A 24,203-nucleotide genomic window follows, 5' to 3' on the forward strand; every position below is an offset into this window, starting at 1 on the left:
ATTTTTTACCCTTTGGTTTCCTATATTTATTTCCAACTCATTTTGCTACCTTTATCCAGAATGAGATAACAAAGTTGCATAGCCTAGCTCTGCATTATTAGGTAACAGAGTGTTCAGATTCATTTTTAGAATGAAGATGGGTAAGGAAGAATCCTCACAACCATCCCAGGTCAAGTGATAGGCAATGGAAATCACAGTCGCAGAGGAAGACCAAAACTGGATTGGCCACTAGGAAGAAAACCAGAGTGATGAACAGCCCTCTGGCTCACCACATGCTCTTCTGAATAAATGCACTGCAGTGTAGTGATGAAAGTTTTAGGACCCAAAGGAAAGAAAAGTGGGAGTTCCTGTGGGATTCTTTTTCTAACCAAAGTGCAAGAAACCAGACACAAAAGGCCACATATGTTCCATTGACAGGAAATGTCCCAAATAGGCAAATCCATAGAGACAGAAAGTAGATTAGTAGTTGCCTAGAGCTTGGGGAAAGGGGAAAAGGGAGTAACTACTAATGGGTATGGATTTCTTTTGGGAGCGATGAAAACGTTCTAGAATTAGATAATGGTGATGGTTACACAGTCTTGTGAATACAATAAAAAGCAGTGAATTTTATGCTTTAAATGAGTGAATTATACTGCAATAAAAATATTTAATAAAAAAAAAATTAAATTAAAAAAATGCTTCCAACTGAATAAACCATATATTCTGGGCCATAAAAGAAGTCTCAGTAAATTTTAAAAGATTGAAACCATACCAAATATGTTCTCTGACACATGAAATTAAGATATCCAGTAGAAAAAAATAATCCAGGAAACCCCAAAATATTTGGAAATTAAATAATACACTCTAAAAACTCATGGGTCAAAGAAGAAATCCACCACAAGAGAAATTTTTAAAATATTTGTAAATGAATGAAAATGAAATACAAAATATCAAAATGTATGGAATGCAGCTAAAGTAGTGCTCTGAGTGAAATTTATAGCTATAAACACCTATATCAGAAAAGAAGAAAGGTCTCAAATTAATAATCTAAAATTCCACTTTAAGAAACTAGATAATGAAGAGCAAAATAAATCCAAAGCAAGCAGGAGGAAGGAAAGAATAAAGATTAGAGCAGATATCAATGAAGTAAAAAACAGAAAAGTAGTAGATGGATGAAACCCCAAATTAGTTCTTTGAAAAGATCAACAGGGACTTCCCTGGTGGTCCAGTGGTTAAGAATCCGCCTTCCAGTGTAGGGAATGCAGGTTCGATCCCTGGTCGGGGGACTAACATCCCACATGCCACAGGACAACTAAGCCTGTGCACCGTAACTACTGAGCATATGAGCCATAACTAGAGAGCCCGCGTGCTGAAACTACAGAGCCCACGCACTCTGGAGCCTGTGCACCACAACTACAGAGCCCACACACTCTGGATCCCATGCACCACAGCAAAAGATCCCGTGTGCTGCAACTAAGACCCAACACAGCCAAAATTAATAAATATTTTTTTTAAAAAGATCATCAAACTTGATAACCCTTTAGGTAGGCTGACCAAGAAATTAAGAGAGAAGACATGGATTCCCAAAATCAGGAATGAAAAAGGGTACAGCAATTTAAAAATTTTTAAAGAGGTAGTGTAAACAACTTCATGCCAACAATTTAGACAACTTAGATAAAATGGATAAATTTCTCGAAAGACAAATTACCAAAACTGACTCAAGAAGAAATAGAAATATGAATAGACCTACAACAAGAAATTGAACTAGTAATCTTAAATTACTTTAAATCTTCCCATGAAATAGTCAGATGGCTTCACTGGTGAATTTTGTTGAATATTTAAAGAAATAATACCATCCTTTATACAGTGATAAAGAGGGGCATTACATAATGATAATGGGGTCGATTCTTCAAAAAGACATAACAATCCTTAGTGTGTATGAACAAAGAGTCAAAATACATGAGACAAAAACTGATAGAACTACATGGAGAAACAGATGAATCCACTGTTCTATTTAGATATATCCACTATTATAGTTAGAGACTTCAACACCCCTCTATCAGTAACTGATAGATCCAATAGGCAGAAAATCAGTGAGCATATAGTTAAACTGAAAAGCACTACCAACCAAGTGAATCTAATTGACATCCATGTCAGTTCATGTGGTTCATCCAACAACAACAGAATTTGCATTCTTCTCAAGCTCACATGGAATATTTACCAAGAGAGACCATATTTTGGGCCATAAAACACATCTGGACAAATTTTAAAGAGTAGAAATTATGCAAAGTATGTTCTCAGACCGTAATGAAATTAAACTAGTAATCCATAACAGAAAGATACCTGGAAAATACCCACATGTTAGAAGATTAACAGTATACCTTCAGAGACAGAAGAAGCAAGAAGAACTACAATCCTGCAGCCTGTGGAATGAAAACCACATTCACAGAAAGATAGATAAAATGAAAAGCCAGAGGACTATGTACCAGATGAAGGAACAAGATAAAACCCCAGAAAAACAACTAAATGAAGTGGAGATAGATAGGCAACCTTCCAGAAAAGGAATTCAGAATAATGATACTGAAGATGATCCAGGACCTCAGAAAAAGAATGGAGGCAAAGATCGAGAAGATGCAAGAAATGTTTAACAAAGACCTAGAAGAATTAAAGAACAAACGCCTAGAAGAATTAAAGAACAAACAAACAGATAAACAATACAATAACTGAAATGAAAAGATACACTAGAAGGAATCAATAGCAGAATAACTGAGGCAGTAGAACGGATAAGTGACCTGGAAGACAGTATGGTGGAATTCACTGCTGCAGAACAGAATAAAGAAAAAAGAATTAAAAGAAATTAAGACAGCATAAGAGACCTCTGGGACAACATTAAATGCACCAATATTCACATGGTAGGGGTCCCAGAAGGAGAAGAGAGAGAGAAAGAACCCCAGAAAATACTTGAAGAGATTATAGTCGAAAACTTCCCAAACATAGGAAAGGAAATAGCCACCCAAGCCCAGGAAGTGCAGAGAGTCACAGGCAGGATAAACCCAAGGAGAAACATGCTGAGACACATAGTGATCAAATTGACAAAAATTAAAGACAAAGAAAAATTATTAAAAGCAACAAGGGAAAAATGACAAATAACATACAAGGGAACTCCCATAAGGTTAACAGCTGATTTCTCAGCAGAAACTCTACAAGCCAGAAGGGAGTGGCATGATATATTTAAAGTGATGAAAAGGAAGAACCTACAACCCAGATTACTGTACCCGGCAAGGATCTCATTCACATTTGACAGAGAAATCAAAAGCTTTACAGACAAGCAAAAGCTAAGAGAATTCAGCACCACCAAACCAGTTCTACAACAAATGCTAAAGGAACTTCTCTAAGCGGGAAACACAGGACAAGAAAAGGACCTACAAAAACAAACCCAAAACAATTAAGAAAATGATAATAGGAACATACATATTGACAATTACCTTAAGTGTGAATGGATTAAATGCTCCAACCAAAAGACAGAGGCTTGCTTAATGGATACAAAAACAAGACCCATATATATGCTATCTACAAGAGACTCACTTCAGACCTAGGGGCACATACAGACTGAAAGTGAGGGGATGGAAAAGGATATTCCATGCAAATGGAAATCAAAACAAAGCTGGAGTAGCAATACTCATATCAGATAAAATAGACTTTAAAATAAGGAATGTTACAAGAGACAAGGAAGGACACTACATAATGATCAAGGGATCAATCCAAGAAGAAGATATAACCATTATAAACATATACGCACCCAACATAGGAGCACCTCAATACATAAGGCAAGTGCTGACAGCCATAAAAGGGGAAATCAAGAGTAACACAATAAGAGTAAGGGACTTTAACACCCACTTTCACCAATGGACAGATCATCCAAAATGAAAATAAATAAGGAAGCACAAGCTTTAAATGACACAATAGTCCAGATAGATTTAATTGATATTTATAGGACATTCCATCCGAAAACAGCAGATTACACTTTCTTCTCAAGTGCACAGGGAACATTCTCCAGGATAGATCACATCTTGGGTCACAGATCAAGCCTCCATAAATTTAAGAAAATTGAATTCATATCAAGCATCTTTTCCGACCACAACACTATGAAATTAGAAGTAAATTGCAGGGAAAAAAACACAAACACATGGAGGTTAAACAATATGTTACTAAATAAACAGGAGATCACTGAAGAATTCAAAGAGGAAATCAAAAAATACCTAGAGACAAATGACAACAAAAACACAACAATCCAAAACCTATGGGATGCAGCAAAAGCAGTTCTAAGAGGGAAGTTCATAGCAATTCAAGCTCACTTCAAGAAACAAGAAAAATCTTAAATAAACAATCTAACCTTACACCTAAAGGAACTAGAGAAAGAAGAACACACAAAACCCAAAGCTGGTAGAAGGAAAGAAATCATAAAGATCAGAGCAGAAATAAATGAAATAGAAACAAAGAAAACAATAGCAAAGATCAATAAAACTAAAAGCTGGTTCTTTGAGAAGATAAACAAAATTGATAAACCTTTAGCCAGACTCATCAAGAAAAAGAGGGAGAGGACTCAAATCAATAAAATTAGAAATGAAAAAGGAGAAGTTACAGTGGACACTGCAGAAATACAAAGCATCCTAAGAGACTACTACAAGCAACTCTATGCCAAGAAAATGGACAACCTGGAAGAACTGGACAAATTCTTAGAAAGGTATAACCTTCCAGGACTGAACTAGGAAGAAACAGAAAATATGAACAGACCAATCACAAGTAATGAAATTGAAACTGTGATTAAAAATCTTCCAACAAACAAAAGTCCAGGACCAGATGGCTTCACAGGTGAATTCTATCAAACATTTAGAGAAGAGCTAACACCCACCCTTCTCAAACGCTTCCAAAAACTTGCAGAGGAAGGAACACTCCCAAACTCATTCTATGAGGCCACCATCACCCTGATACCAATACCAGACAAAGATACTACAAAAAAAGAAAATTACAGACCAATATCACTGATGAATATAGATGCAAAAATCCTCAACAAAATACTAGCAAACAGAATCCAACAACACATTGAAAGGATCATACACCATGATCAAGTGGGATTTATCCCAGGGATGCAAGGATTCTTTAATATACACAAATCAATCAATGTGATACACCATATTAACAAATTGAAGAATAAAAACCATATGATCATCTCAATATATGCAGAAAAAGCTTTTGACAAAATTCAACACCCATTTATGATAAAAACTCTCCAGAAAGTGGGCATAGAGGGAAACTACCTCAACATAATAAAGGCCATATACGACAAACCCACAGCAAACATCATTCTCAATGGTGAAAAACTGAAAGCATTTCTTCTAAGATCAGGAACAAGACAAGGATGTCTACCCTTGCCACTCTTATTCAACATAGTTTTGGAAGTCCTAGCCATGGCAATCAGAGAAGAAAAAGAAATAAAAGGAATACAAATTGGAAAAGAAGAAGTAAAACTGTCACTGTTTGTAGATGATGTGATACTATACATAGGTAATCCTAAAGATACCACCAGAAAACTACCAGAGCTAATCAATGAATATGTTAAAGCTGCAGGGTACAAAATTAAAAAAAGAAATCAGAAATCTCTTGCATTCCTATACACTAAGAACAAAAGATCAGAAAGAGAAATTAAGGAAACAATCCCATTCACCATTGCAACTAAAAGAATAAAATACCTAGGAATAAACCTACCTAAGGAGGTTAAAGACCTGTACTCAGAAAACTACAAGATACTGATGAAAGAAATCAAAGATGACACAAACAGATGGAGAGATATACCATGTTCTTGGACTGGAAGAATCAATATTGTGAAAATGACTCTACTATCCAAAGCAATCTACAGGTTCAGTGCAATCCCTATCAAATTACCAATGGCATTCTTTACAGAACTAGAACAAAAAATCTTAAAATTTGTATGGAGACACAAAAGACCCCGAATAGCCAAAGCAATCTTGAGGGGAAAAAACGGAGCAGGAGGAATCAGACTCCCTGACTTCAGACTATACTACAAAGCTACAGTAATCAAGACAATATGGTACTGGCACAAAAACAGAAATATAGATCAATGGAATAGGATAGAAAGCCCAGAGATAAACCCACGCACCTATGGTCAACTAGTCTATGACAGAGGAGTCAAGGATATACAGTGGAGAAAAGACAGTCTCTTCAATAAGTGGTTCTGGGAAAACTGGACAGCTACATATAAAAGAATGAAATTAGAACACTCCCTAACACCATACACAAAAATAAACTCAAAATGGATTAAAGACCTAAATGTAAGACTGGACACTATAAAGCTCTTAGTGGAAAACATAGGAAGAACACTCTTTGACATAAATGACAGCCAAGATCTTTTTTGACCCACCTCCTAGAGTAATGGAAATAAAAACCAAAATAAACAATTGGGGCCTAATGAAACTCAAAAGCTTTTGCACAGCAAAGGAAACCATAAAGAAGACGAAAAGACAGCCCTCAGAATGGGAGAAAATATTTGCAAATGAATCAACAGACAAAGGATTAATCTCCAAAATATATAAATAGTTCATACAGCTCAGTATTAAAAAACCAAACAACCCAATCAAAAAATGGGCAGAGGACCTAAATTGACATTTTTCCAAAGAAGTCATACAGGTGGCCAAGAGGCACATAAAAAGCTGCTCAACCTCACTAATTATTAGAGAAAGGCAAATCAAAACTATAGTGAGGTATCACCTCACACCAGTCAGAATGGGCATCATCAGAAAATATACAAATAACAAATGCTGGAGAGGGTGTGAAGAAAAGGGAACCCTCTTGCACTGTTAGTAAGAATGTAAATTGATACAGCCACTATGGAGAACAGTATGGAGGTTCCTTAAAAAACTAAAAATGGAATTACCATATGACCCAGCAATCCCACTACTGGGCATATACCCAGAAAAAAACATAATTCAAAAAGACACATGCACCCCAATGTTCATTGCAGCAGTATTTACAATAGCCAGGTCATGGAAGCAACCTAAATCCCCATCGACAGATGAATGGATAAAGAAGATGTGGTAAGGCTTCCCTGGTGGCGCAGTGGTTAAGAATCCGCCTGCCAACGCGGGGGACACGGTTTCGAGCCCTGGTCCGGGAAGATCCCACATGCCACGGAGCAGCTGAGCCCGGGCACTGCAGCTGCTGAGCCTGCGCTCTAGAGCCCGCAAGCCACAACTACTGAGCCCGAGTGCCGCAACTACTGAGGCCCATGTGCCTAGAGCCCGTGCTGGGCAACAAGGGAGGCCACCGCAATGAGAAGCCCGCGCACCACAACGAAGCTCGCCGCAACCAGAGAAAAGCCCGCGCGCATCAACGAAGACCCAACACAGCCAAAAATAAAACAAATAAAATAAAAATAAATAAATTTATAAAAAGAAAAGAAATTATTAAAAAAAAAAGATGTGGTACATATATACAATGGAATATTACTCAGCCATAAAAAGGAACGAAACTGGGTCATTTGTAGAGACGTGGATGGACCTAGAGACTGGCATACAGAGTGAAGTAAGTCAGAAAGTGAAAAAGAAATATCGTATATTAACACATATATGTGGAATCTAGAAAAATAGTACAGATGAACCAGTTTGCAAGGGAGAAACAGACACAGATATAGAGAACAAATGTATGGACACTAAGGGGGGAAAGCGGGGGGCCAGGGCGGGGAGCGGGTGTTGGGATGAATTGGGAGATTGGGGTTGACATATATACACTAATATGTATAAAGTAGATAACTAATAAGAACCTGCTGTGTTAAAAATAGAATAAAATAAAATTCAAAAAAAAAAAACCCAATATACCTTCAAGTAACAGATGAGTTTATAACTTTACATTCACATAAAAACCTGCACGTGGGTATTTATAGCAGCTTTATTCCTAATCACCCAAAACTGGAAACAACCAAGTTGTCCTTTAATAGGTGGATGGATAAATGAACTGTGTTATAGGCATACAGTGCAGTGTTATTCAGGGATAAAAGAAATGAGCTATTATGCCACAAAAGGACATGGAGGAAACTTAAATGCCTATTATTGAGTGAAAGAAGCCAATCTGAAAAGGCCACGTACTGTATGATTCCAACTCTGTGATGTTCTGAGAAAGGCAAAACTATACAGATGGTAAGAAAATCAGAGATTACCAGGGGTTTGAGAGGGGGTAGGGAGGGATGAATAAGTGAAGCACAGGAAATTTTTAGGGCAGTGAGATTATTCTATATGATTCTGTAATAGTGCACACATGACATCATACATTTGTCAAAACTCATACAGCTGTACAACACAGAATGAACCTTTATTTAAACGGCAGACTTCAGTTAATAATATATCAATATTGGTTCATTAGTTGTAACTGACCTACCACACTAATGCAAGATGTTGATAATACGGAAAACTCAGGGAGAGGCGGTACTAATACAGGAACTCTGTACTATCTACTCAATTTTTCTGTAAATCTAAAACTGTCCTAAAAAAAAAAATCTATTAAAATAAAACAATTCATTTAGCTGAACATTTGACTCAAAGATCAAAGCTGAAAAGTTTTCATAAACTTTATTAGAACAATTTTAGATTTACAGAAAAATCACAAAGATAGTACAGAGAGTTCCTTTATACCCCACACCCAGTTACGTTAGTATGGTACATTTGTTACAATTCATGAACCAATATTGATACATTATTATTAGCTAAAGTCCATAGTTTTTTTTCCAGTTTCCTTAGTTTTTACCTAGGGTCCTTTTCTGTTCCAGAATATCACCTTACGTTTAATTGTCACATCACCCTAGGCTCCTTGGCGGTGACAGTTTCTCAGGCTTTGTTTTTATGACCTTGACAGTTTTGAGGGGTACTGGTCAGGTATTTTGTAGAATCCCTCTATTGGGATATACGTGATGTTTTTCTTATGATTACACTGGGTTCTGTGGGTCTGGGAGGAAGAACACAGCGGCAGTGTCATTTTCATCATATCGTATCATGGGTACGTACTATGAACGTGACTGATCACTGTAGTCTTTGTGTCAAGTGTCTCCACTTTAAAGTCACTCTTCTTCCCGCCACCCACTCCATCCCCTTTCCATACTTTCCTTCTGGAAGGAAGTCAGTATGTTCAGCCTACACTTAAGCAGTGGGGAGTTATCCCCCATCCCTTTGTGAGTGCAGTATGTACAAAATTATTTGGAATTCTTCTGCATAAGAGATTTGTTTCTTCCCCATTTATTTATTTCTTCAATTATTTATTCATGTCAGTATGGACTCATGCATATTTATTTTATACTTTGGGTTATAATCCAATACCACTTTATTTTGTTACTCAAACTGTTCTGGTTTCAGCCATTTAATAACTCTTTCAGTTGGCTCCTGTTTCCCTTTGGCATATCCCAATGATTATGAGGTTTTTGGTTTTGAGCACTTCCTTACTTTCTGGCACTGTCAGATGCTCCAGGCTCATCTTATATAATTCCTGCCCTAATCCTAGAAGCAGCCGTTTCTCCAAGGAGCCCTGGTTCCTTTTAATAGAGAATATTAGAAAGCAAGATCAGGGTGCTGGGATGCACACATTTTTAAAGCCCTCAGTCCCAGGACTTGTCCCTTGCAGGGACAGAGGTACTCCCCTCTCACTGCACATCAGAATCTCCTGTGAGACCTGGCTTCTTTAAATCCCCAGAATCTGTATCTTCAAAGACTCCCTATGTGATTCTAAGTCACATTCAGAAAGAAAAGATCCCTCCTCTAAGATATCTGTGGTCATGATCAGAGGTGCTGGATTCTCACAACCAAAACGACCACATTAGCACATCTATGGGCTCATAGGGCCTTTACCCAGTAGGAAAGAATACATAACTAGTTAGAATGCTCTGTTTCTCCCTTGGTCAGATGCAGTTCTCCAAGCTTGCACAAATGTCTGAGTCCGAAGGAGCTCTGACCTGCCTTCCTGGAATTCCAGGTGGATAATACTTTCCAGGAGCCTGTGGCGCTTTCCCATGGTGTTCAGTTTCCAGTTAAACACTGGGAGTGGCTTGTACACATCAATGGAAAAGGACAAAAACAAACACTAATAAAAGATTTACTGAAGGAAAACTTTAATCAGAAATAGAGGTGCAGATTTAAAACATATCTATAAAGATGTACTGAATAAATAAATGTGGGTAAATAAAAGTAAATTTGAATTGTGGGATAAATTTTTAAATCTATGCATAATTGAAATCTTTATGGATGAAGTAATGATACATTGGATTTACTTCAGAATAATCTGATGGTGGGAGAAAGGCAATAAATATAGATGAAAGAGATAGATAATTGTTGAAGCTAGGTGCTCAGTACACAGGGGTTTATTATACTATCCTCTCTACTTCTGAATATGTTTGAAATTTTCCATCATAAAATACGTTTTAAAAATCTGTATGTAAAAATCCTAGAAATTTAGTATTTAGTTAATTTGTTACCACATCCTTGACCATCTTGCTAAATTCAGCACCTCTGCATCCTCAGAACTATATTTAATGTCCTTTCAGATCCAAATATCATGTGAATAGCATAATTACAATTCAGTAAAGAACATTCCACAAGCATTAGAACTATTCTTTCTTTCAATAAATGATTCATTGAACATATTATGTTTGTGCACTGGGCTGGGTTCTAGAGACACACAGTGAACCCGGCATGCTCCTTGCTCACAAATAGTTGAGAGTCTCTAGTAAGAGACAGACAAGCCAGTAGGCAGTTGTGTTAACGTGTGGGAGGAGCCACAGTAGAGGGGGTGGACCTGGGGCTCCAAGAAGGGGAATGACGTATATTGTGGGTAGGAAGACGTTCCACAATTTCTAAACATATGACAGAGCTCCATGTTGATCTCTAAAGCACCGATTTATGTACTTCAATATTAGAATACACTCGGTTTTAACAACATGCTTATTTGATTATGACCACATATCAAACATTGGTCAACTCTTGAGACTTTCTTTTCCTTATTAAATGAATTGTTATGCAGGAGGAAACTTCATGAATGTATAATTTAGAAATATAGCCCTAGTATTAATTTTTAGAACACCATCTCTGGCAGACATAGAGAATGTTCTGGGATTGTAGGGGAATGGCACTAATATTTACTAGTACTGGTGCCAGCAGTTTACATATCTCATCATTTAATTCTTATGCCAGTCCTCTGAGGGAGTATTATTACCTCTGTTTTAATAATGAGGAAACCTAGGTTCAGAGGAGGCAATTAACTTGGCCCAAAAGATAAAGCCAAAACTTGAACCCAAATATATCTGACTCCAAAACCTATGCTTTTTTCATTATACATCACTGTTTTTTTTTTGTACCTGTAGTCTTCAAACTGTTTTTGCAGCATACCCCCTAAAAGAAATTTGAAAATTGTATGTACCTCTGCTATAAAAGAAGCCTCCCCCGGACTTCCCTGGGGGCGCATTAGATAAGAATCCGCCTGCCAATGCAGGGGACACGGGTTCGATCCCTGGTCCGGGAAGATCCCACATGCCGCGGAGCAACTGGGCCCGTGAGCCACAACTACTGAGCCTGCGCTCTAGAGCCCGCGAGCCACAACTACTGAAGCCCGCGTGCCTAGAGCCCGTGCTCCGCAACAAGAGAAGCCACCGCAGTGAGAAGCCCGCGCACCGCAACGAAGAGTAGCCCCCGCTCGCTGCAACTAGAGAAAGCCCCTGCGCAGCAACGAAGACCCAATGCAGCCATAAATAAATAAAAATTTTTTAAATAAATAAATAAATAAAAGAAGCCTCCCCCAAAATTGTTATTTACAATTTTCCCTTTATTTGCCAACCTGGACGTTTTTATACTTGGAGCAGTGAGCCAGAGTTAAATTGGGGAGGGGAAAGCTCTGCTTTTCTTTCGTGAGGTGGCCGAGGGGCTGTTGTGAGGGGGAATGGGAAAGGGAACCACAGCAGGGCTCCCACCTCTGAGCAGCCCAGGCAGGCCAAGTCCGTGAGGGGTACCTGTGCAGCTAAGGACCCGCCTTAATCAGGTTTATGAAGGCAGACCCCAGATTAAATACCTACCTCTCTCCTTTAAATTGGAAAACACTGAAATCCAAATTGCAAGGTTTTAAATACAGTAGGAAGATCCAGAATCACAAAACTGCTTTACTTAAGCCTAATCCAGCATTTACCTCTTAGAGGACTAAAAGGAAAGCTCAGCCCTAGGAGAGAGGAGCATTCTGTTAAAACAACTGTCCAATTCCACATCCTGAGGAAATAGGAATGACAAAACATGCCCTCCTTGATTGAGCATCAGAAATAAGGGCTCTAAATTTTCAGAATTACAAATCAGAAGATTAGACTGATACTGCCCTAAGAATTAAGCAAAAACAATCAATATAAAAGGAAAAACGTCACATAAATCCACAGAATGACCCAGGACTTAGTTTTGGGGTTTTTTTTTTTTTAATCCTAAAATTGCCTCCTATCCAGCTTTCTTTCCAGCATCTCTACATATCACTGATCTTTTGTTATTAAGGACATAATGCTGCTAAGGAGACCATCCTGCTTCACACATTTCTGTGAAGATGCCAGTCCTGAATCTTGAAATGTTTCCAGATCACAAGTACATAAATACTTCATCTTAAAAACACTCAGCATGCGTTTAACATGGGACTTGCAAAACCTACCAGCTATCATAAATCAGTTCCGTCCTTTGTGTCTGATCCATTCAGCCTTGTTGATTTTTTCAGGTCATATACAAGCCATCCCCACAGGTTTTCCAGTATGGAAAACACTGCACTTCAAGACTTTATGACCCTGCTCCCATTCGGGGTTGCATTTAGATGTGGGAGTGTTATAAGAAGATTATATATTAATACTGAATTTGGTGTGTTTCATATAGTAGGCATTCCATAACTATTTGCTATTTGGTTCAACTCTCCCAAATATATTATGTGCGTTCATTAAGAACGCTGACAACGCTTTTTTAAAAAACTGGTTAAGAGAACTTAAAATACTTGCACTAAATGAAATAAATCAGACAGGGAAAACAGATATTATATGATTTCACCTATATGTGGAATCTACAAAAAACCAAACTCATAGATACAGAGAACAGATAAGCAGTGGCCAGAGGCAGGGGGTGTGGAAGGAGCAAAATGGGTGAAGGGGGTCAAAAAGGTACAGACTTCCAGTTATAAGATGAATAATGTGCAGCGTGGTGACTAAAGATAACAATACTGTATCATATATTTGAAAGTTGCTAAGAGACTATAGCTTAAAAGTTCTCATCACAAGAAAAAAAACTTTTGTGACTATGTGTGGTGATGGATGTTAGCTAAACTTACTGTGGTAATCATTGTGCAACATGTACGTATATCAAATCATCACGCTGTATGCCTAAAACTAATGCAATGTTATATGTTAATTATATCTCAATAAATCTGGGAAAAAAACACTTGTGAGGATAGAGGAGCAGAGTGAAAGTCTGAAGTAACGCTACAGATTTATATGTAAGGTTGAAGCAACTGACCTGTCGTTTCAAATATTTCTCTGGCGTTGAGTGTTGGCCTATGGAGGCCAACGTGCACTTGTCCTAGGAAGGCATCCCCGAGCACATGTTCTTCCTGTGTTAGGGCATCTGCAGCTCAGTGGTTACTCTTCTAAAAGGGTTACATGTTTTTTTTTAAAGCTCTGGGGGTTTGGAGAAGCAGACTGAGCATTACTTGGTAGTTTTCCTTTTGTATGCAATCGTCGACCACTTCCTCCTCTCCTTCAAGAAATCACAGTTGCACACAGGACCTTGAATTTATCAACATCAAACTCTTACCAGTTGAGTTAACATAGTCTGACACCACATCCAGTCTGCACACGTTCACAGAACATTTCCTATATCTGTCTATTGAGAACGAACACTGGCCTCATGGAAAAGTCCATAGCAAGTGAGTTTCTAAGAGGGCTTATCCTGTTTTTCACTTTTGAAATCTATTTTGTCAGGTTAGCTTACAGAAAAAAAGGTCTCCCAAAGAACTCAGTTCAAGCCCCATCGCTTTCATCCATCTTGGCCAAACTCCAGAAATGTCTAGCTTGTACTGAAGAGCATGGAGACTCCTCCCAATACCTTGACCTCTGGAATTGGCCTTTGTCATTTTGCATCTCATTGCTATTCATACCACCCTGCCCCTGAGGACCTGAACTTGTTGGGGCATGGACTCTGTTCTTTGTCTTGGCACCTCTGCCCTTCTTTAAGCTTCATGTACACATGAAGCGTCAAATAACTAATTGTAGTCAAACCTTAAAAAGGTTTGTTTAAAAAGAGAAAAAAAAACCAGCCGTATTATGAAGTACAGAATTACTTCTTCACACAGAAGATGCTGAGATGCACAATTCTCAGCACAACTTGAGCAGTCCATTAAGAGCTGTGTTTTCCATTGCCCTAGTTTCCTTTGATTTGTTCATGGAAGGTAAATGTGGAGATGGCTTTGCCTAAGGTTGCCACTTATGTGCCTAGAAAATCATTAAACCCCAGATTTGCCACCATTTTTCTGGGCAGCCAGTTATACAATAGTTTGTCATTTTTTGAAAGAGAGTTTCATGTTTAGGCAGGAATTTTTTGGTGGGAGTTGGGGGAGTAGAAGAAAGCTCCAGAAGAGGAGGAGAGAGAAGCACTGCCCAGAAGCTGATCTTTCCTTGTGGCTTCCTATTTGCTCAGGCTTCATTTCTGTGAGCCCTTGCACAAACAGACTGAATACCTGGATTATGCCCTCATCTGGACTCGAATACACATACATTACATACCCTTTTTTCACTAATCATCCTGACACATTCCTCTGTTGGTAAATGGTTCCAAAACAAACACTGTCGGTGCACCTAATTAGCAGGTTTGTGGGCTGTGCTTGGCAGTCCTGTTACATCCTGTTCCACAAGAGAGAACAACAGCCTTGGCTAGGTTAGGCTTTAGGGAGGGAGCAGCTTCCCTCAATGCATATACGCTTTTTTAATGGTATTTCCCTTCCGTGGCTTTTCTTGGGAAGCAGCCACTCGGCAAGTATTGTAATGAGGTGTGGGATCCTCCCAGCAGCTAGAGGGAATTTGGACTCCTCTTCTTAGGTGTGTTTGTTGAGGAACCAGTAGTTTCCATCTGCTTAGTGTTCTCTCCCCCTCTCCCCTCTCCCCCCTCCCCCCGGGTTGAAGAGGAGCATATCGAGGAACTTTCTCCATGGTTCTCTAACTCTGATGGTGAAGGACAAGACTCCTGCCTCTGTTCTAGAATCAAAACTAACAAAGTCGGAAGGGCCTGTGGAGACCATTTAGACATTTTTAGCGTAGAAAAACTGAAACCCAAAGAGCGCACAGATTTCATGAGTGGCAGAAGCAGGGGGTGACTTACAAGATGGAATTCTGCTCTCCTTAGGCTACCTGACTGCCTGCTCTTAAATGTATTTATTGAGTCAGTAAAGGTTCTCCTTGATAAAAACTCGAGCACAATGCTAGTTTTTTTGGCTTTTAAACATTGGTCAAAGAGTAACTTGGTAAATAACATTTTACCTTGGCCTGGTGGCTCCTATATTCACATGTCAAAATGTTTTAGAATGTCTGCTAACACAGACAAGACTTTTGTGAAATCCTCAGGGCTGACCTGACCCTTTTTGCCATTAAGCCGCTTGATAAATTCTGTGCATTTATAAACACAGTCCTAGCTGGTGAGGCCGCCATTGGTTTTTGAAGCCATTTGGTCACTTGAATAGATGGCTGTTGTCTCCCCCAGACATATTTCTTACCAAGTTTCTACTTAGGTGTCTGGCTAATATGTTAATCATTTTATCTCTAAGTGTTTTAGACAACCTAATTTTTTGTGGTTTGGAGGGGGAGAAGTTATTTAACTCTTGTTTTAACTTTCCAATTATAAACTAAATTGATGTTCATTATATTGGAAGTATATGAAAGTAAAAAAATAAAATAAAAAATAAAATTAGGGACTTCCCTGGTGGCGCAGTGGTTAAGAATCTGCCTGCCAATGCAGGGGACATGGGTTCGAGCCCTGGCCCAAGAAGATCCCACATGCCACGGAGCAACTGAGCCCGTGCGCCACAACTACCGAGCCTGCGTGCCACATCTACTGAAGCCTGTGCACCTAGAGCGCGTGCTCTGCAGCAAGAGAAGCCCCGGCAATGAGGAGCTCGCGCACCGCAACAAAGAGTAGCCCCCGCTTGCTGCAACTAGAGAAAGCCCGCACGCAGCAACAAAGACCCAACACAGCCATAAATAAATAAATAAATAAATTTTAAAAAATAAAAATAAAAAATAAATTAAAGTACATAAAAGTATAAAGAAGAAAATTCTCCATACATACATATGCATATATGTTTTTTAATAAAATTGAGATTGTATGAAATACATAATTTTATATCCAGTCTTTTTATCACATCATATTAGAACCAGGAAAATAGTCGTATTTAATCTATACACTTCCACTGATGGGTACTTTTACAGGAAAAAAAAATTTAATTGGCTCTAAAATTATCAAGATCCAAAAGTAAAGGCAGGCTAGCCCACAGAAAGATCACTGGACTGGGGATACGAAAGCCTAGATGTCATTCCTAACTCTGCCACTAAATTGCTGTGTGACCTTTAACAAGCTGCCCCACCATCTACACATCAGGCGTATGACACTGTTTTAAGCTCTTATTGACCAAAGAAGTAAGAGCTTGTAAGAGCTTTACTTCAGCTCCATTGCTTAGCATTTTGTATTAGTCTGTTTGATGGTTTGTCATAACGTTTTCAGTGAAGTTGATTGATTTTCTTGATACATTTCACCCAAAGGGATTAAGATATAAATTCAAATTGTGATTCAGTCCACCATTCTGAAATAATGTAAGATCCATGAGGAAATGGACTTCTTCTATTTTGCTCACTGCTCCATCCTCTACATCTAGAACAACACATAGTGAATGCTCAATAAATAATTCATGAATGGATGGTTTACTTTATTTTAGTTTTTCAAATCTGTACTTACCAACATATTTTCTTTTATTTTAAATAGCTTTTAAACTAATTTCAGGGAAATTGTCTGTTTAAATGTAGACATTACCAAGAGACCTGACTTTATTGAGTGATAGCTAACATTCTATTATATATTAGGGACAGATGTGTTTTATTGGCCCAATGGAGACTTTACTGTCAAAAATTTGAGCTTTGCTAAGCTACCCGGATAACTTAATTTTCAAAACATCTTTTAGGTCATTTCTTAGTGTGTGCTTTTTCCTTCCCCGTGGGACTGTAAATAAGTAACCTGAATACACAATAGGGAAGAGAAGGAGTATTTACCTTTCCATACAAAAAATGTTGACTTTTCAGACTGAGCAATATGTTCTGAAATGAACTGTTTTTGTGCTTTAGAATTACAAGAGGTACAACAGTATCTTGGTTTTGTCAGTATATGTTTATGATATTTTGAGACTTTTTTCATACAACTAATTAAAGGAGTACAGATAGTAACCTGTTTAAGTCGTCATTTTGTTTTTATTTCAGCATCTAATGTGCATTATCGTATCTTTATTAAACCCCTTCAATATTCTGAATATTAAACCGCTCAATGCTGCATCAGGAAATACCTGCCTGTGCCATCTATAGCTACCATTAATAATCATCTGTTTGGTTCCTGATTCTTTCAGAGTACTTAAAATAGAGATAAAGGCACAGTTCATAGCTGTTTACACTCTATACAAAAGTTGCTATTATATTTGGAATGAATTATATCAGAGCGTAGAACTTGGGAAGCTTAGCAGTCGTTTGCCCATCACCCCCACGTCCTGCAACACACACCCCTTCCCCACCCCCTCCACCGCCCGATGGAAGCCAGTGTCCCCCACCACACCACACCCATAGCTAGCTGGAGATTCAGGCTGTCATACCCCAGTACGGTACCCTTTCTGCCTCACCCTGTTGTCAGAGCACTAGCCTAAAATTTGAGGGATGCACAGAGCATCCTAGAAGGGTAAAAGACGACTACATACCCTCAACTAGTTTCACTTACTTCTGGTGATGGTTGGCAGTGGCGATGGGTGTTCTCACCAAAATTAATGAAAAGAATTTTGTAACCTTTGGGTGAGAGAACAGGGCAAGAGAGCATTAAAAGAGGTAATTCATGTGAAAAACAGAAATGTGGGAATTGCCTTTTATAAAACCAATAACATAGTAGACTAGCTGGCAAATAATGAATCAGTGGCTGGTTTAAAGACTGCATTGGAAACGTTAGAAGCCACTTACTTGGACTGATATAACTTAAACTAAAAGATCTAGTTCGGCCTTGAGAGTGAGGAGGTTGAAGTATCTTAAAGCTATTCTTTAAGAGGGGAGTTAACACTTTTTTTCTAGAAAGAGATGGTGAGGAGAAAGGAAATTAAAAGACTTAGGTGGGAAAGCAGCTTACATTAATGATTGGAAAGAAAAATTTCAGAACTGAGGATGAAGAAACAAGCAAATTTTCCTTGGCAGTAAGGAAGACAAGGTGGGGGGCAGGGAAGGGGAGGAAGGATGGAATTAGGGTGGGAGAGTGAGACCTGAGGTAAACTGAGGGGGGAGCATGGTTTTCCTGCAGTATCAGAAATAGGCACCAATTCAGGGGTTTAGGGACAAGTGATGTGAATGTCAAAGCAGCAAGCGTGAAGGGTGACTTTTCCCTTCCTCTGCTTTCAGCTTTCCTGAGAGGTACGTAAGGTCCACTGTTTAAAAGAGAGAGACCTAATCAGGGGAACCTTAATACCTAGAAAGTACCTGAGAGCAGTACTTAACCCTTCTCTGGGCCTAACCCCACAAAAGTTTCTCACCTCAGTTTTTCTCACTGAGGGCTCTAGACAGCTTGCCCAGGCCACCTCCCGGAGGCAATGAAAGAGAAAAGGCTTATTTATTAGTTAGCAAGCACATTGCTAATCAGACCGAAGCGAGAGGCACCCACTGGCTTCCCCCAGTGAGTGAGCACGTTGCTCCCTTTGAGAGTCTCCTTTGCTGATATACTACCACCTAGCCTTCTCCACCCTAGTCCTGTCTTATGAATATACACAGTGCAGTGTTGAAAGAAATAAAATTTTTAGTGACTTTCAGGTGTCTCACATGTCTGTTTATTGCTTGTGTACATAGCATAACTATTCGTAACTTTTTATTACTGTGATTATCAGTTCCATCCAGCTTTTACTAATATGCAGAGTGGAAGCAAAAGTTCCAAATAATGTTCTCACTGAATCAAAGGGGCTGCTAAAACAGGCATTGTTGTTCTTGCCTTTTTCCCTCATTCAGTGTTACTATATGTTGATAGTACCAGGTTTTAAGCATTATTGCATTATTTTTCCAATACATGCTTGGTTCAAGCACATTAGGATAATTTTAATTACTAAAAGTTTATACATTATTGAACAATTAAACAGTGTTTCCTAATTTTATAAACATGTAAACAGTCTGTTAGTTTAACCCACCAAAAGTTAAACAATACCTTTGACACTATAAAGATGAAAAAAAAAACTGAGATGTTCAAAAAGTCAGATGTCTAAAGTCAGGATTTGTCCTTGACCACCTGAGATGCTTATACAGGTGCATCTCTTTTTAAATAAACTTAAGAAATAAAACTATAATATAAATTTAATTAATTGGTTGATTATTTACATTTCAAATTCTTTCATTTAACATAAAGATGGGCAGCAGTAAACTTTGCTAATATATTCAACATAGAATGTTATAACTCTTTAGGGTTATAAACTCTAAAGTTGTTTACTTGAAGGGAGACTGTTTTTACCAGATATACAAATGTATTATAAAACAGTATAGTGTTGGCATAGGAAAATAGATCAATGGAATAGGATTTCAGAAAGTATGGAAATAAACCCAGGTAATATGGGAATTTAGCACACGATAAAGGTAGCAGAGCAAATTAGTGAAACAAAAATGGATCATTCCATAAAAGGAACTGGGAATCAGATAGCCATTTGAAGAAAGAAAAATAATGCTGGATTTTACCATACATCTTACATCAAGATAAATTCCAACTGGATCAAATATTTTAATGTAAACAAAACAAAACAAAACCCATAAAGTACTAGAAGAAAAGATGGGTGAATATTTTTGTCGTCTTAAAGTGGGGAAGGTCTCTCTAAGCTTGACACAAACCCAGAAGTCATGAAAGCAAAATGCTTTTAAATACATCTTTAAAATGTTAAATGCCTAAAATTTTATAGATAAAGGCAAATGTAAACAGGAAACTTGGAGAGATATTTTCCACATGTGACAAAGTATTAATTTCCTAAATATAAAAAAATCTATAAAAGTCATTAGAAAATGGGCAAAGGTCACAAGCCAGTATACAGAAAAAACATGCAAATGGCCAATAAATACAAGAACAACTCCATATTGTAATTAAGGAAAGCAAAATAAAATGAGATTCTTACATATCAGCTATGGGAAAATATTAATAGATATGAAATGTAAAGCCCTATATAAAAACGGTAATTAATATCACTTCCTATTTCATTTTGCAAAGTCCATGTTTTTGTTCTAAGTGTTTAGAACAGCCCTGTCTAATATATTAGACAGCCCAGCTGTCTTTGGAAATGATTGGCCTAGAGCATTGGTTTTCAAAGTTTTCTTATTCATCAGAATTATCTGGAGGGCTTGTTAAAACATAGATTGACAAGCCCCACCCTGTAGTTTATGATTCAGTAAGTCTGGCATGGAACCCAATAATTTGCATTTCTAACAAATTCTCTGGCGATGCTGGTTTGGCTAGTCCAGGGACCATACTTTTAGAACCATTGGCCTAGAACACATTGAGTATTAGAAAATGATGTAATACTGTCTTGTAGAGAATGTATTGGTGAGACGAGACAAATAGGGGAACAGTGTAAATTAATGCCAAAACACTTTGGGTCTTTTATTTGAATGCCTTTCTCCTTTTAAATTTACATCACTAACTTATTCCTAAGCAACTAATCATGCTGTTTATAAAATTAGATTTACCTTCTGAACTTTTCTGCATTTTTCTAATGTACCCGTGCTTGACAGTTTCTTTTGTGTTCCATTAAGTGTCTTAGTGCTTTGAGGAACTGAAATGTAATATGTTAAATACAAGTAAATCCCATTCAAGGGTCTTAGATACCATTGTTATAAATTATTATTTCTTTTAAAGAGGTTTACTTCAAAAACTTGACAGTTAAATTTTTCAGTTTTACATTAAAAAGGTAGGCTGGTGAATTAACAAAAGTCCATATATAAGCCAAGATAATTTTTTTTTAATCTGCATTAGCCTAATAAATTCTTATATTTACTGCCTTTGTCTTAGATGTAGCAAGACATTTCTAAACATCTCTTGGACTCTTAGGTGTTTTGAACTACTTTAGAGATTTTTACAGAAAGCCATTGCTCTTATTTATGGTTCTTTAATGGGTACAATTATAATATATTCTAACTTTTTCCAGATATTATAGAAAATTTTTAAATCCTCAAGTAATCCCAAGAAGTGATGGACATTTGTCTGTTGAGAATGATATTAACTGCCAGGTGAACCATTTAAAAAAAAACTTAGAAGTGTCAGAAATTCCAGTTTTTCCCTATCCCCAAAAGACTATTTCATTCAGGTCAAATCTATTATGATTTTACATAAATAGAGTATTACTGAGAAGTCCTGTCACCACCTGCAAATTAGCAAGAAGCATTTATTAAGCGTTTGCACTAAAGATAATGGTGAGGTATTGTCCCCAGCAGGATAGAAAAATTGACAAATGAATTAATTAACCCTTGTTTACATTCTATTTCAAAGCCAAGATTTTAAGTAAAGCACTTGTCAAACGTATTAGCTGAGGTTGGTTTACAAACTAAAAGTACAAGACCTGTGAAAGCCAAATGCTTTGTGGGCTGCAGTCAGGGGAAAAAAAAAAAAACCTTCCTTAATTAACTGCAGGGATTAAAATGTAAAGAAAAAGATTATTGCAGGGCATACCAATTGTTCTTCCCAGATTTGAGTCTTAGCAGGTATGTGGGGATATACTGAATAACTTAAAGGACCCTGTGGCTAGGAACTGGGGACAGAGGGCCAGGTTTAAGTCAGAAGACTGGAATCAAGTCCCAAGTTGATCACCATTTACTAGTTCTGGGACCAGATAAGCCACCAGTTATTTTAGTATTTCATTTCATTTTTATCTATTTACTGACTGACTGACTTATGTAAAGAAGGGAAAACAAATAGGAGAGCTATTATAAGGATAATTTATATAAAAATAGGGGCAAAGGGCCATATAGATATTGCCTAATTTAAATATCTAATTTGATTTTACTGTATGTGCATTTTACAAAGCAGAACTACTAGAATAGATTTACAAATTAGCACATACATGCCTCAATCTGCCAGACGTTTAGCCAAAGGAGCTGGATCTTTTCTAGTCTCATATAATTCCAGTCAAACGTTATGAATACCTTTTCAATCCCCACCTCCCTACCCCCAGCCAAAATAAGAAAAAAAAAAAAAAATCACAGTGAACAACCCTAAATGTGATAGACCCAAATGCGGTTCATCCCTCGCTCTGCAAGGAGCCAGGAGAGTTCTGTAATTCGTTACCAGACCCTTTGCCTCTTCCTCCCTTTCCCAGCTGCTTCTCCCGGGGCAAAATAGAGGGGCATCTGGAGAGTGTGGATTTCCTGGCACAAGGCTTGACTGGAGGTGGTGCTCCAGGCAGCGGCCGTGAATCTTGGACCCTCCCCACCCATCAGCACCAACCATAATCAGTTTCTTACTGAAATTACGTGTTAACAGTTCTTTATGTTAGCTCTATTTCCCGCAAATGGATGAATCTGTTAGGTTCTATCATCTGTTTAAATCATATTTAATTCATTTTACCTTTGAATGTTTAGTAACATGTTCTGTGCATTCTTCTAAACAGCATACATATACGTATGTAAGCACATACATAGCACATATACACACACACATGCAGGCATATGCTATATATATTGGCTGATTTCCTATTTAAGCAAATTATAAATTGTTTGCTTACATTCACTTCCTGAAGAACAGAAGAAAACACCAACCCAAAACATTAAAATAACCAGGCCCCAATAACTACCTCCCTTAGCTAAGAGATTTAAATAATCATCATGGTTTCTTGGAAAAACCAATAATATCTGGTGACCCTATGGGGCGTCTTACATAGTAGCCATACACCAAACCGCACTCGCATGCCTGATAACGTGCACTTATTTCTGCACCCCACCCTTTTCGCTGTGGGCTCTACTGAGTGGAAATCAGCCAAAGCTCTACCCTGCTCTGTGGGCCTGTCTTTCGCTTGTCAGAGATCCAACCAAACTAAGCCTGAATTTCAGTCCTAGTGAAATATCTGAGGTCATTGCCTGAGCCAAAAATAAAAATGCAGCAGGGGAAGAACCCAACGTGAACAGAGCAGAAGCATCTCAGTGACCTCAACCTGGGGCAGAGGCCTCTAGCAGCTTCCTGCGACCTCCCTGTGTGCAGCTAGAATCTGGAAGGGCACAGACAAAGCCATCGCCAGCCTGTCTCTAATTGGCCTCATGTCATTAGCATTCCAGAACAGGAAACTCTCTGCAGCCAGGAATTCTTGCTTCTTTGCCATAGTATTTGAGAAGCAAACCTTTTTTCCTGCACATATTTAGTTCTGTTAGTTTGTCACAGGTTAGTTTTCTTGAGTTTGATAGCTATAATAAGAACACCCTGTCTGTCTGATTTCTTGGCAATTGACTATTCGATCTCTAGGTTCTGGACCTCTCTTTCATTTGCCCTAGGTCAGTAAGCTAAGTTTTAGGTCAAAGACTGTTTATAAAATGTATAGAGTCTTGTTCTATGATGCCTTTATTAAGACATAGAATGAGATTTGTGTTGCCCCCAAATGGTGGAGATATTCCCCTGCCCCTGTCCCAAGGAAGGGGACCAGTTTGCCAGGGCATACACAGATCGTTAATGGCATTGCCCCCTAGAGCTTCTGTAGAAGCAGACCTTGAGTTACTCCTTTCTCCTCACACATCCTCTGGTATATCCCGTGCTGATATGCACCTGGCCTGCTCCAGTGTGGCTGTCCCAATGTTTAAAACACAAAAGTACTTCCATATAGGGTGGCAAACGACTACTGCCTCTAGCCAGTCCCCACCAATAAAAATAAAAATAAAAATAGAAAAA

General features: G+C 38.2%; 1 protein-coding gene across 5 annotated transcripts in view; it reads left to right on the forward strand.

Annotated features, from left to right (window-relative positions):
• PLEKHM3 (pleckstrin homology domain containing M3) overlaps nt 1–24,203 on the forward strand; it is a 190,999-nt gene that overhangs the window by 154,401 nt on the left and 12,395 nt on the right. Inside the window, exon 8 of one of the 5 annotated variants that reach the window (XM_082396362.1) lies at nt 21,481–24,201. The exons of 3 other annotated variants lie outside the window; for them this stretch is intronic. In XM_082396362.1, the coding sequence (XP_082252488.1) occupies nt 21,481–21,655 (175 nt within the window). In that variant the 3' untranslated portion in view covers nt 21,656–24,201. Of the gene's footprint in view, nt 1–117; nt 3,355–21,480; nt 24,202–24,203 lie in introns of those variants that run through there. One more of the 5 variants, XM_082396363.1, reaches the window with a different exon arrangement.

The sequence above is a fragment of the Balaenoptera borealis genome (genome assembly GCF_965194805.1).
Source record: "Balaenoptera borealis genome assembly, chromosome: 6".
Classification (NCBI taxonomy): domain Eukaryota; kingdom Metazoa; phylum Chordata; class Mammalia; order Artiodactyla; family Balaenopteridae; genus Balaenoptera; species Balaenoptera borealis.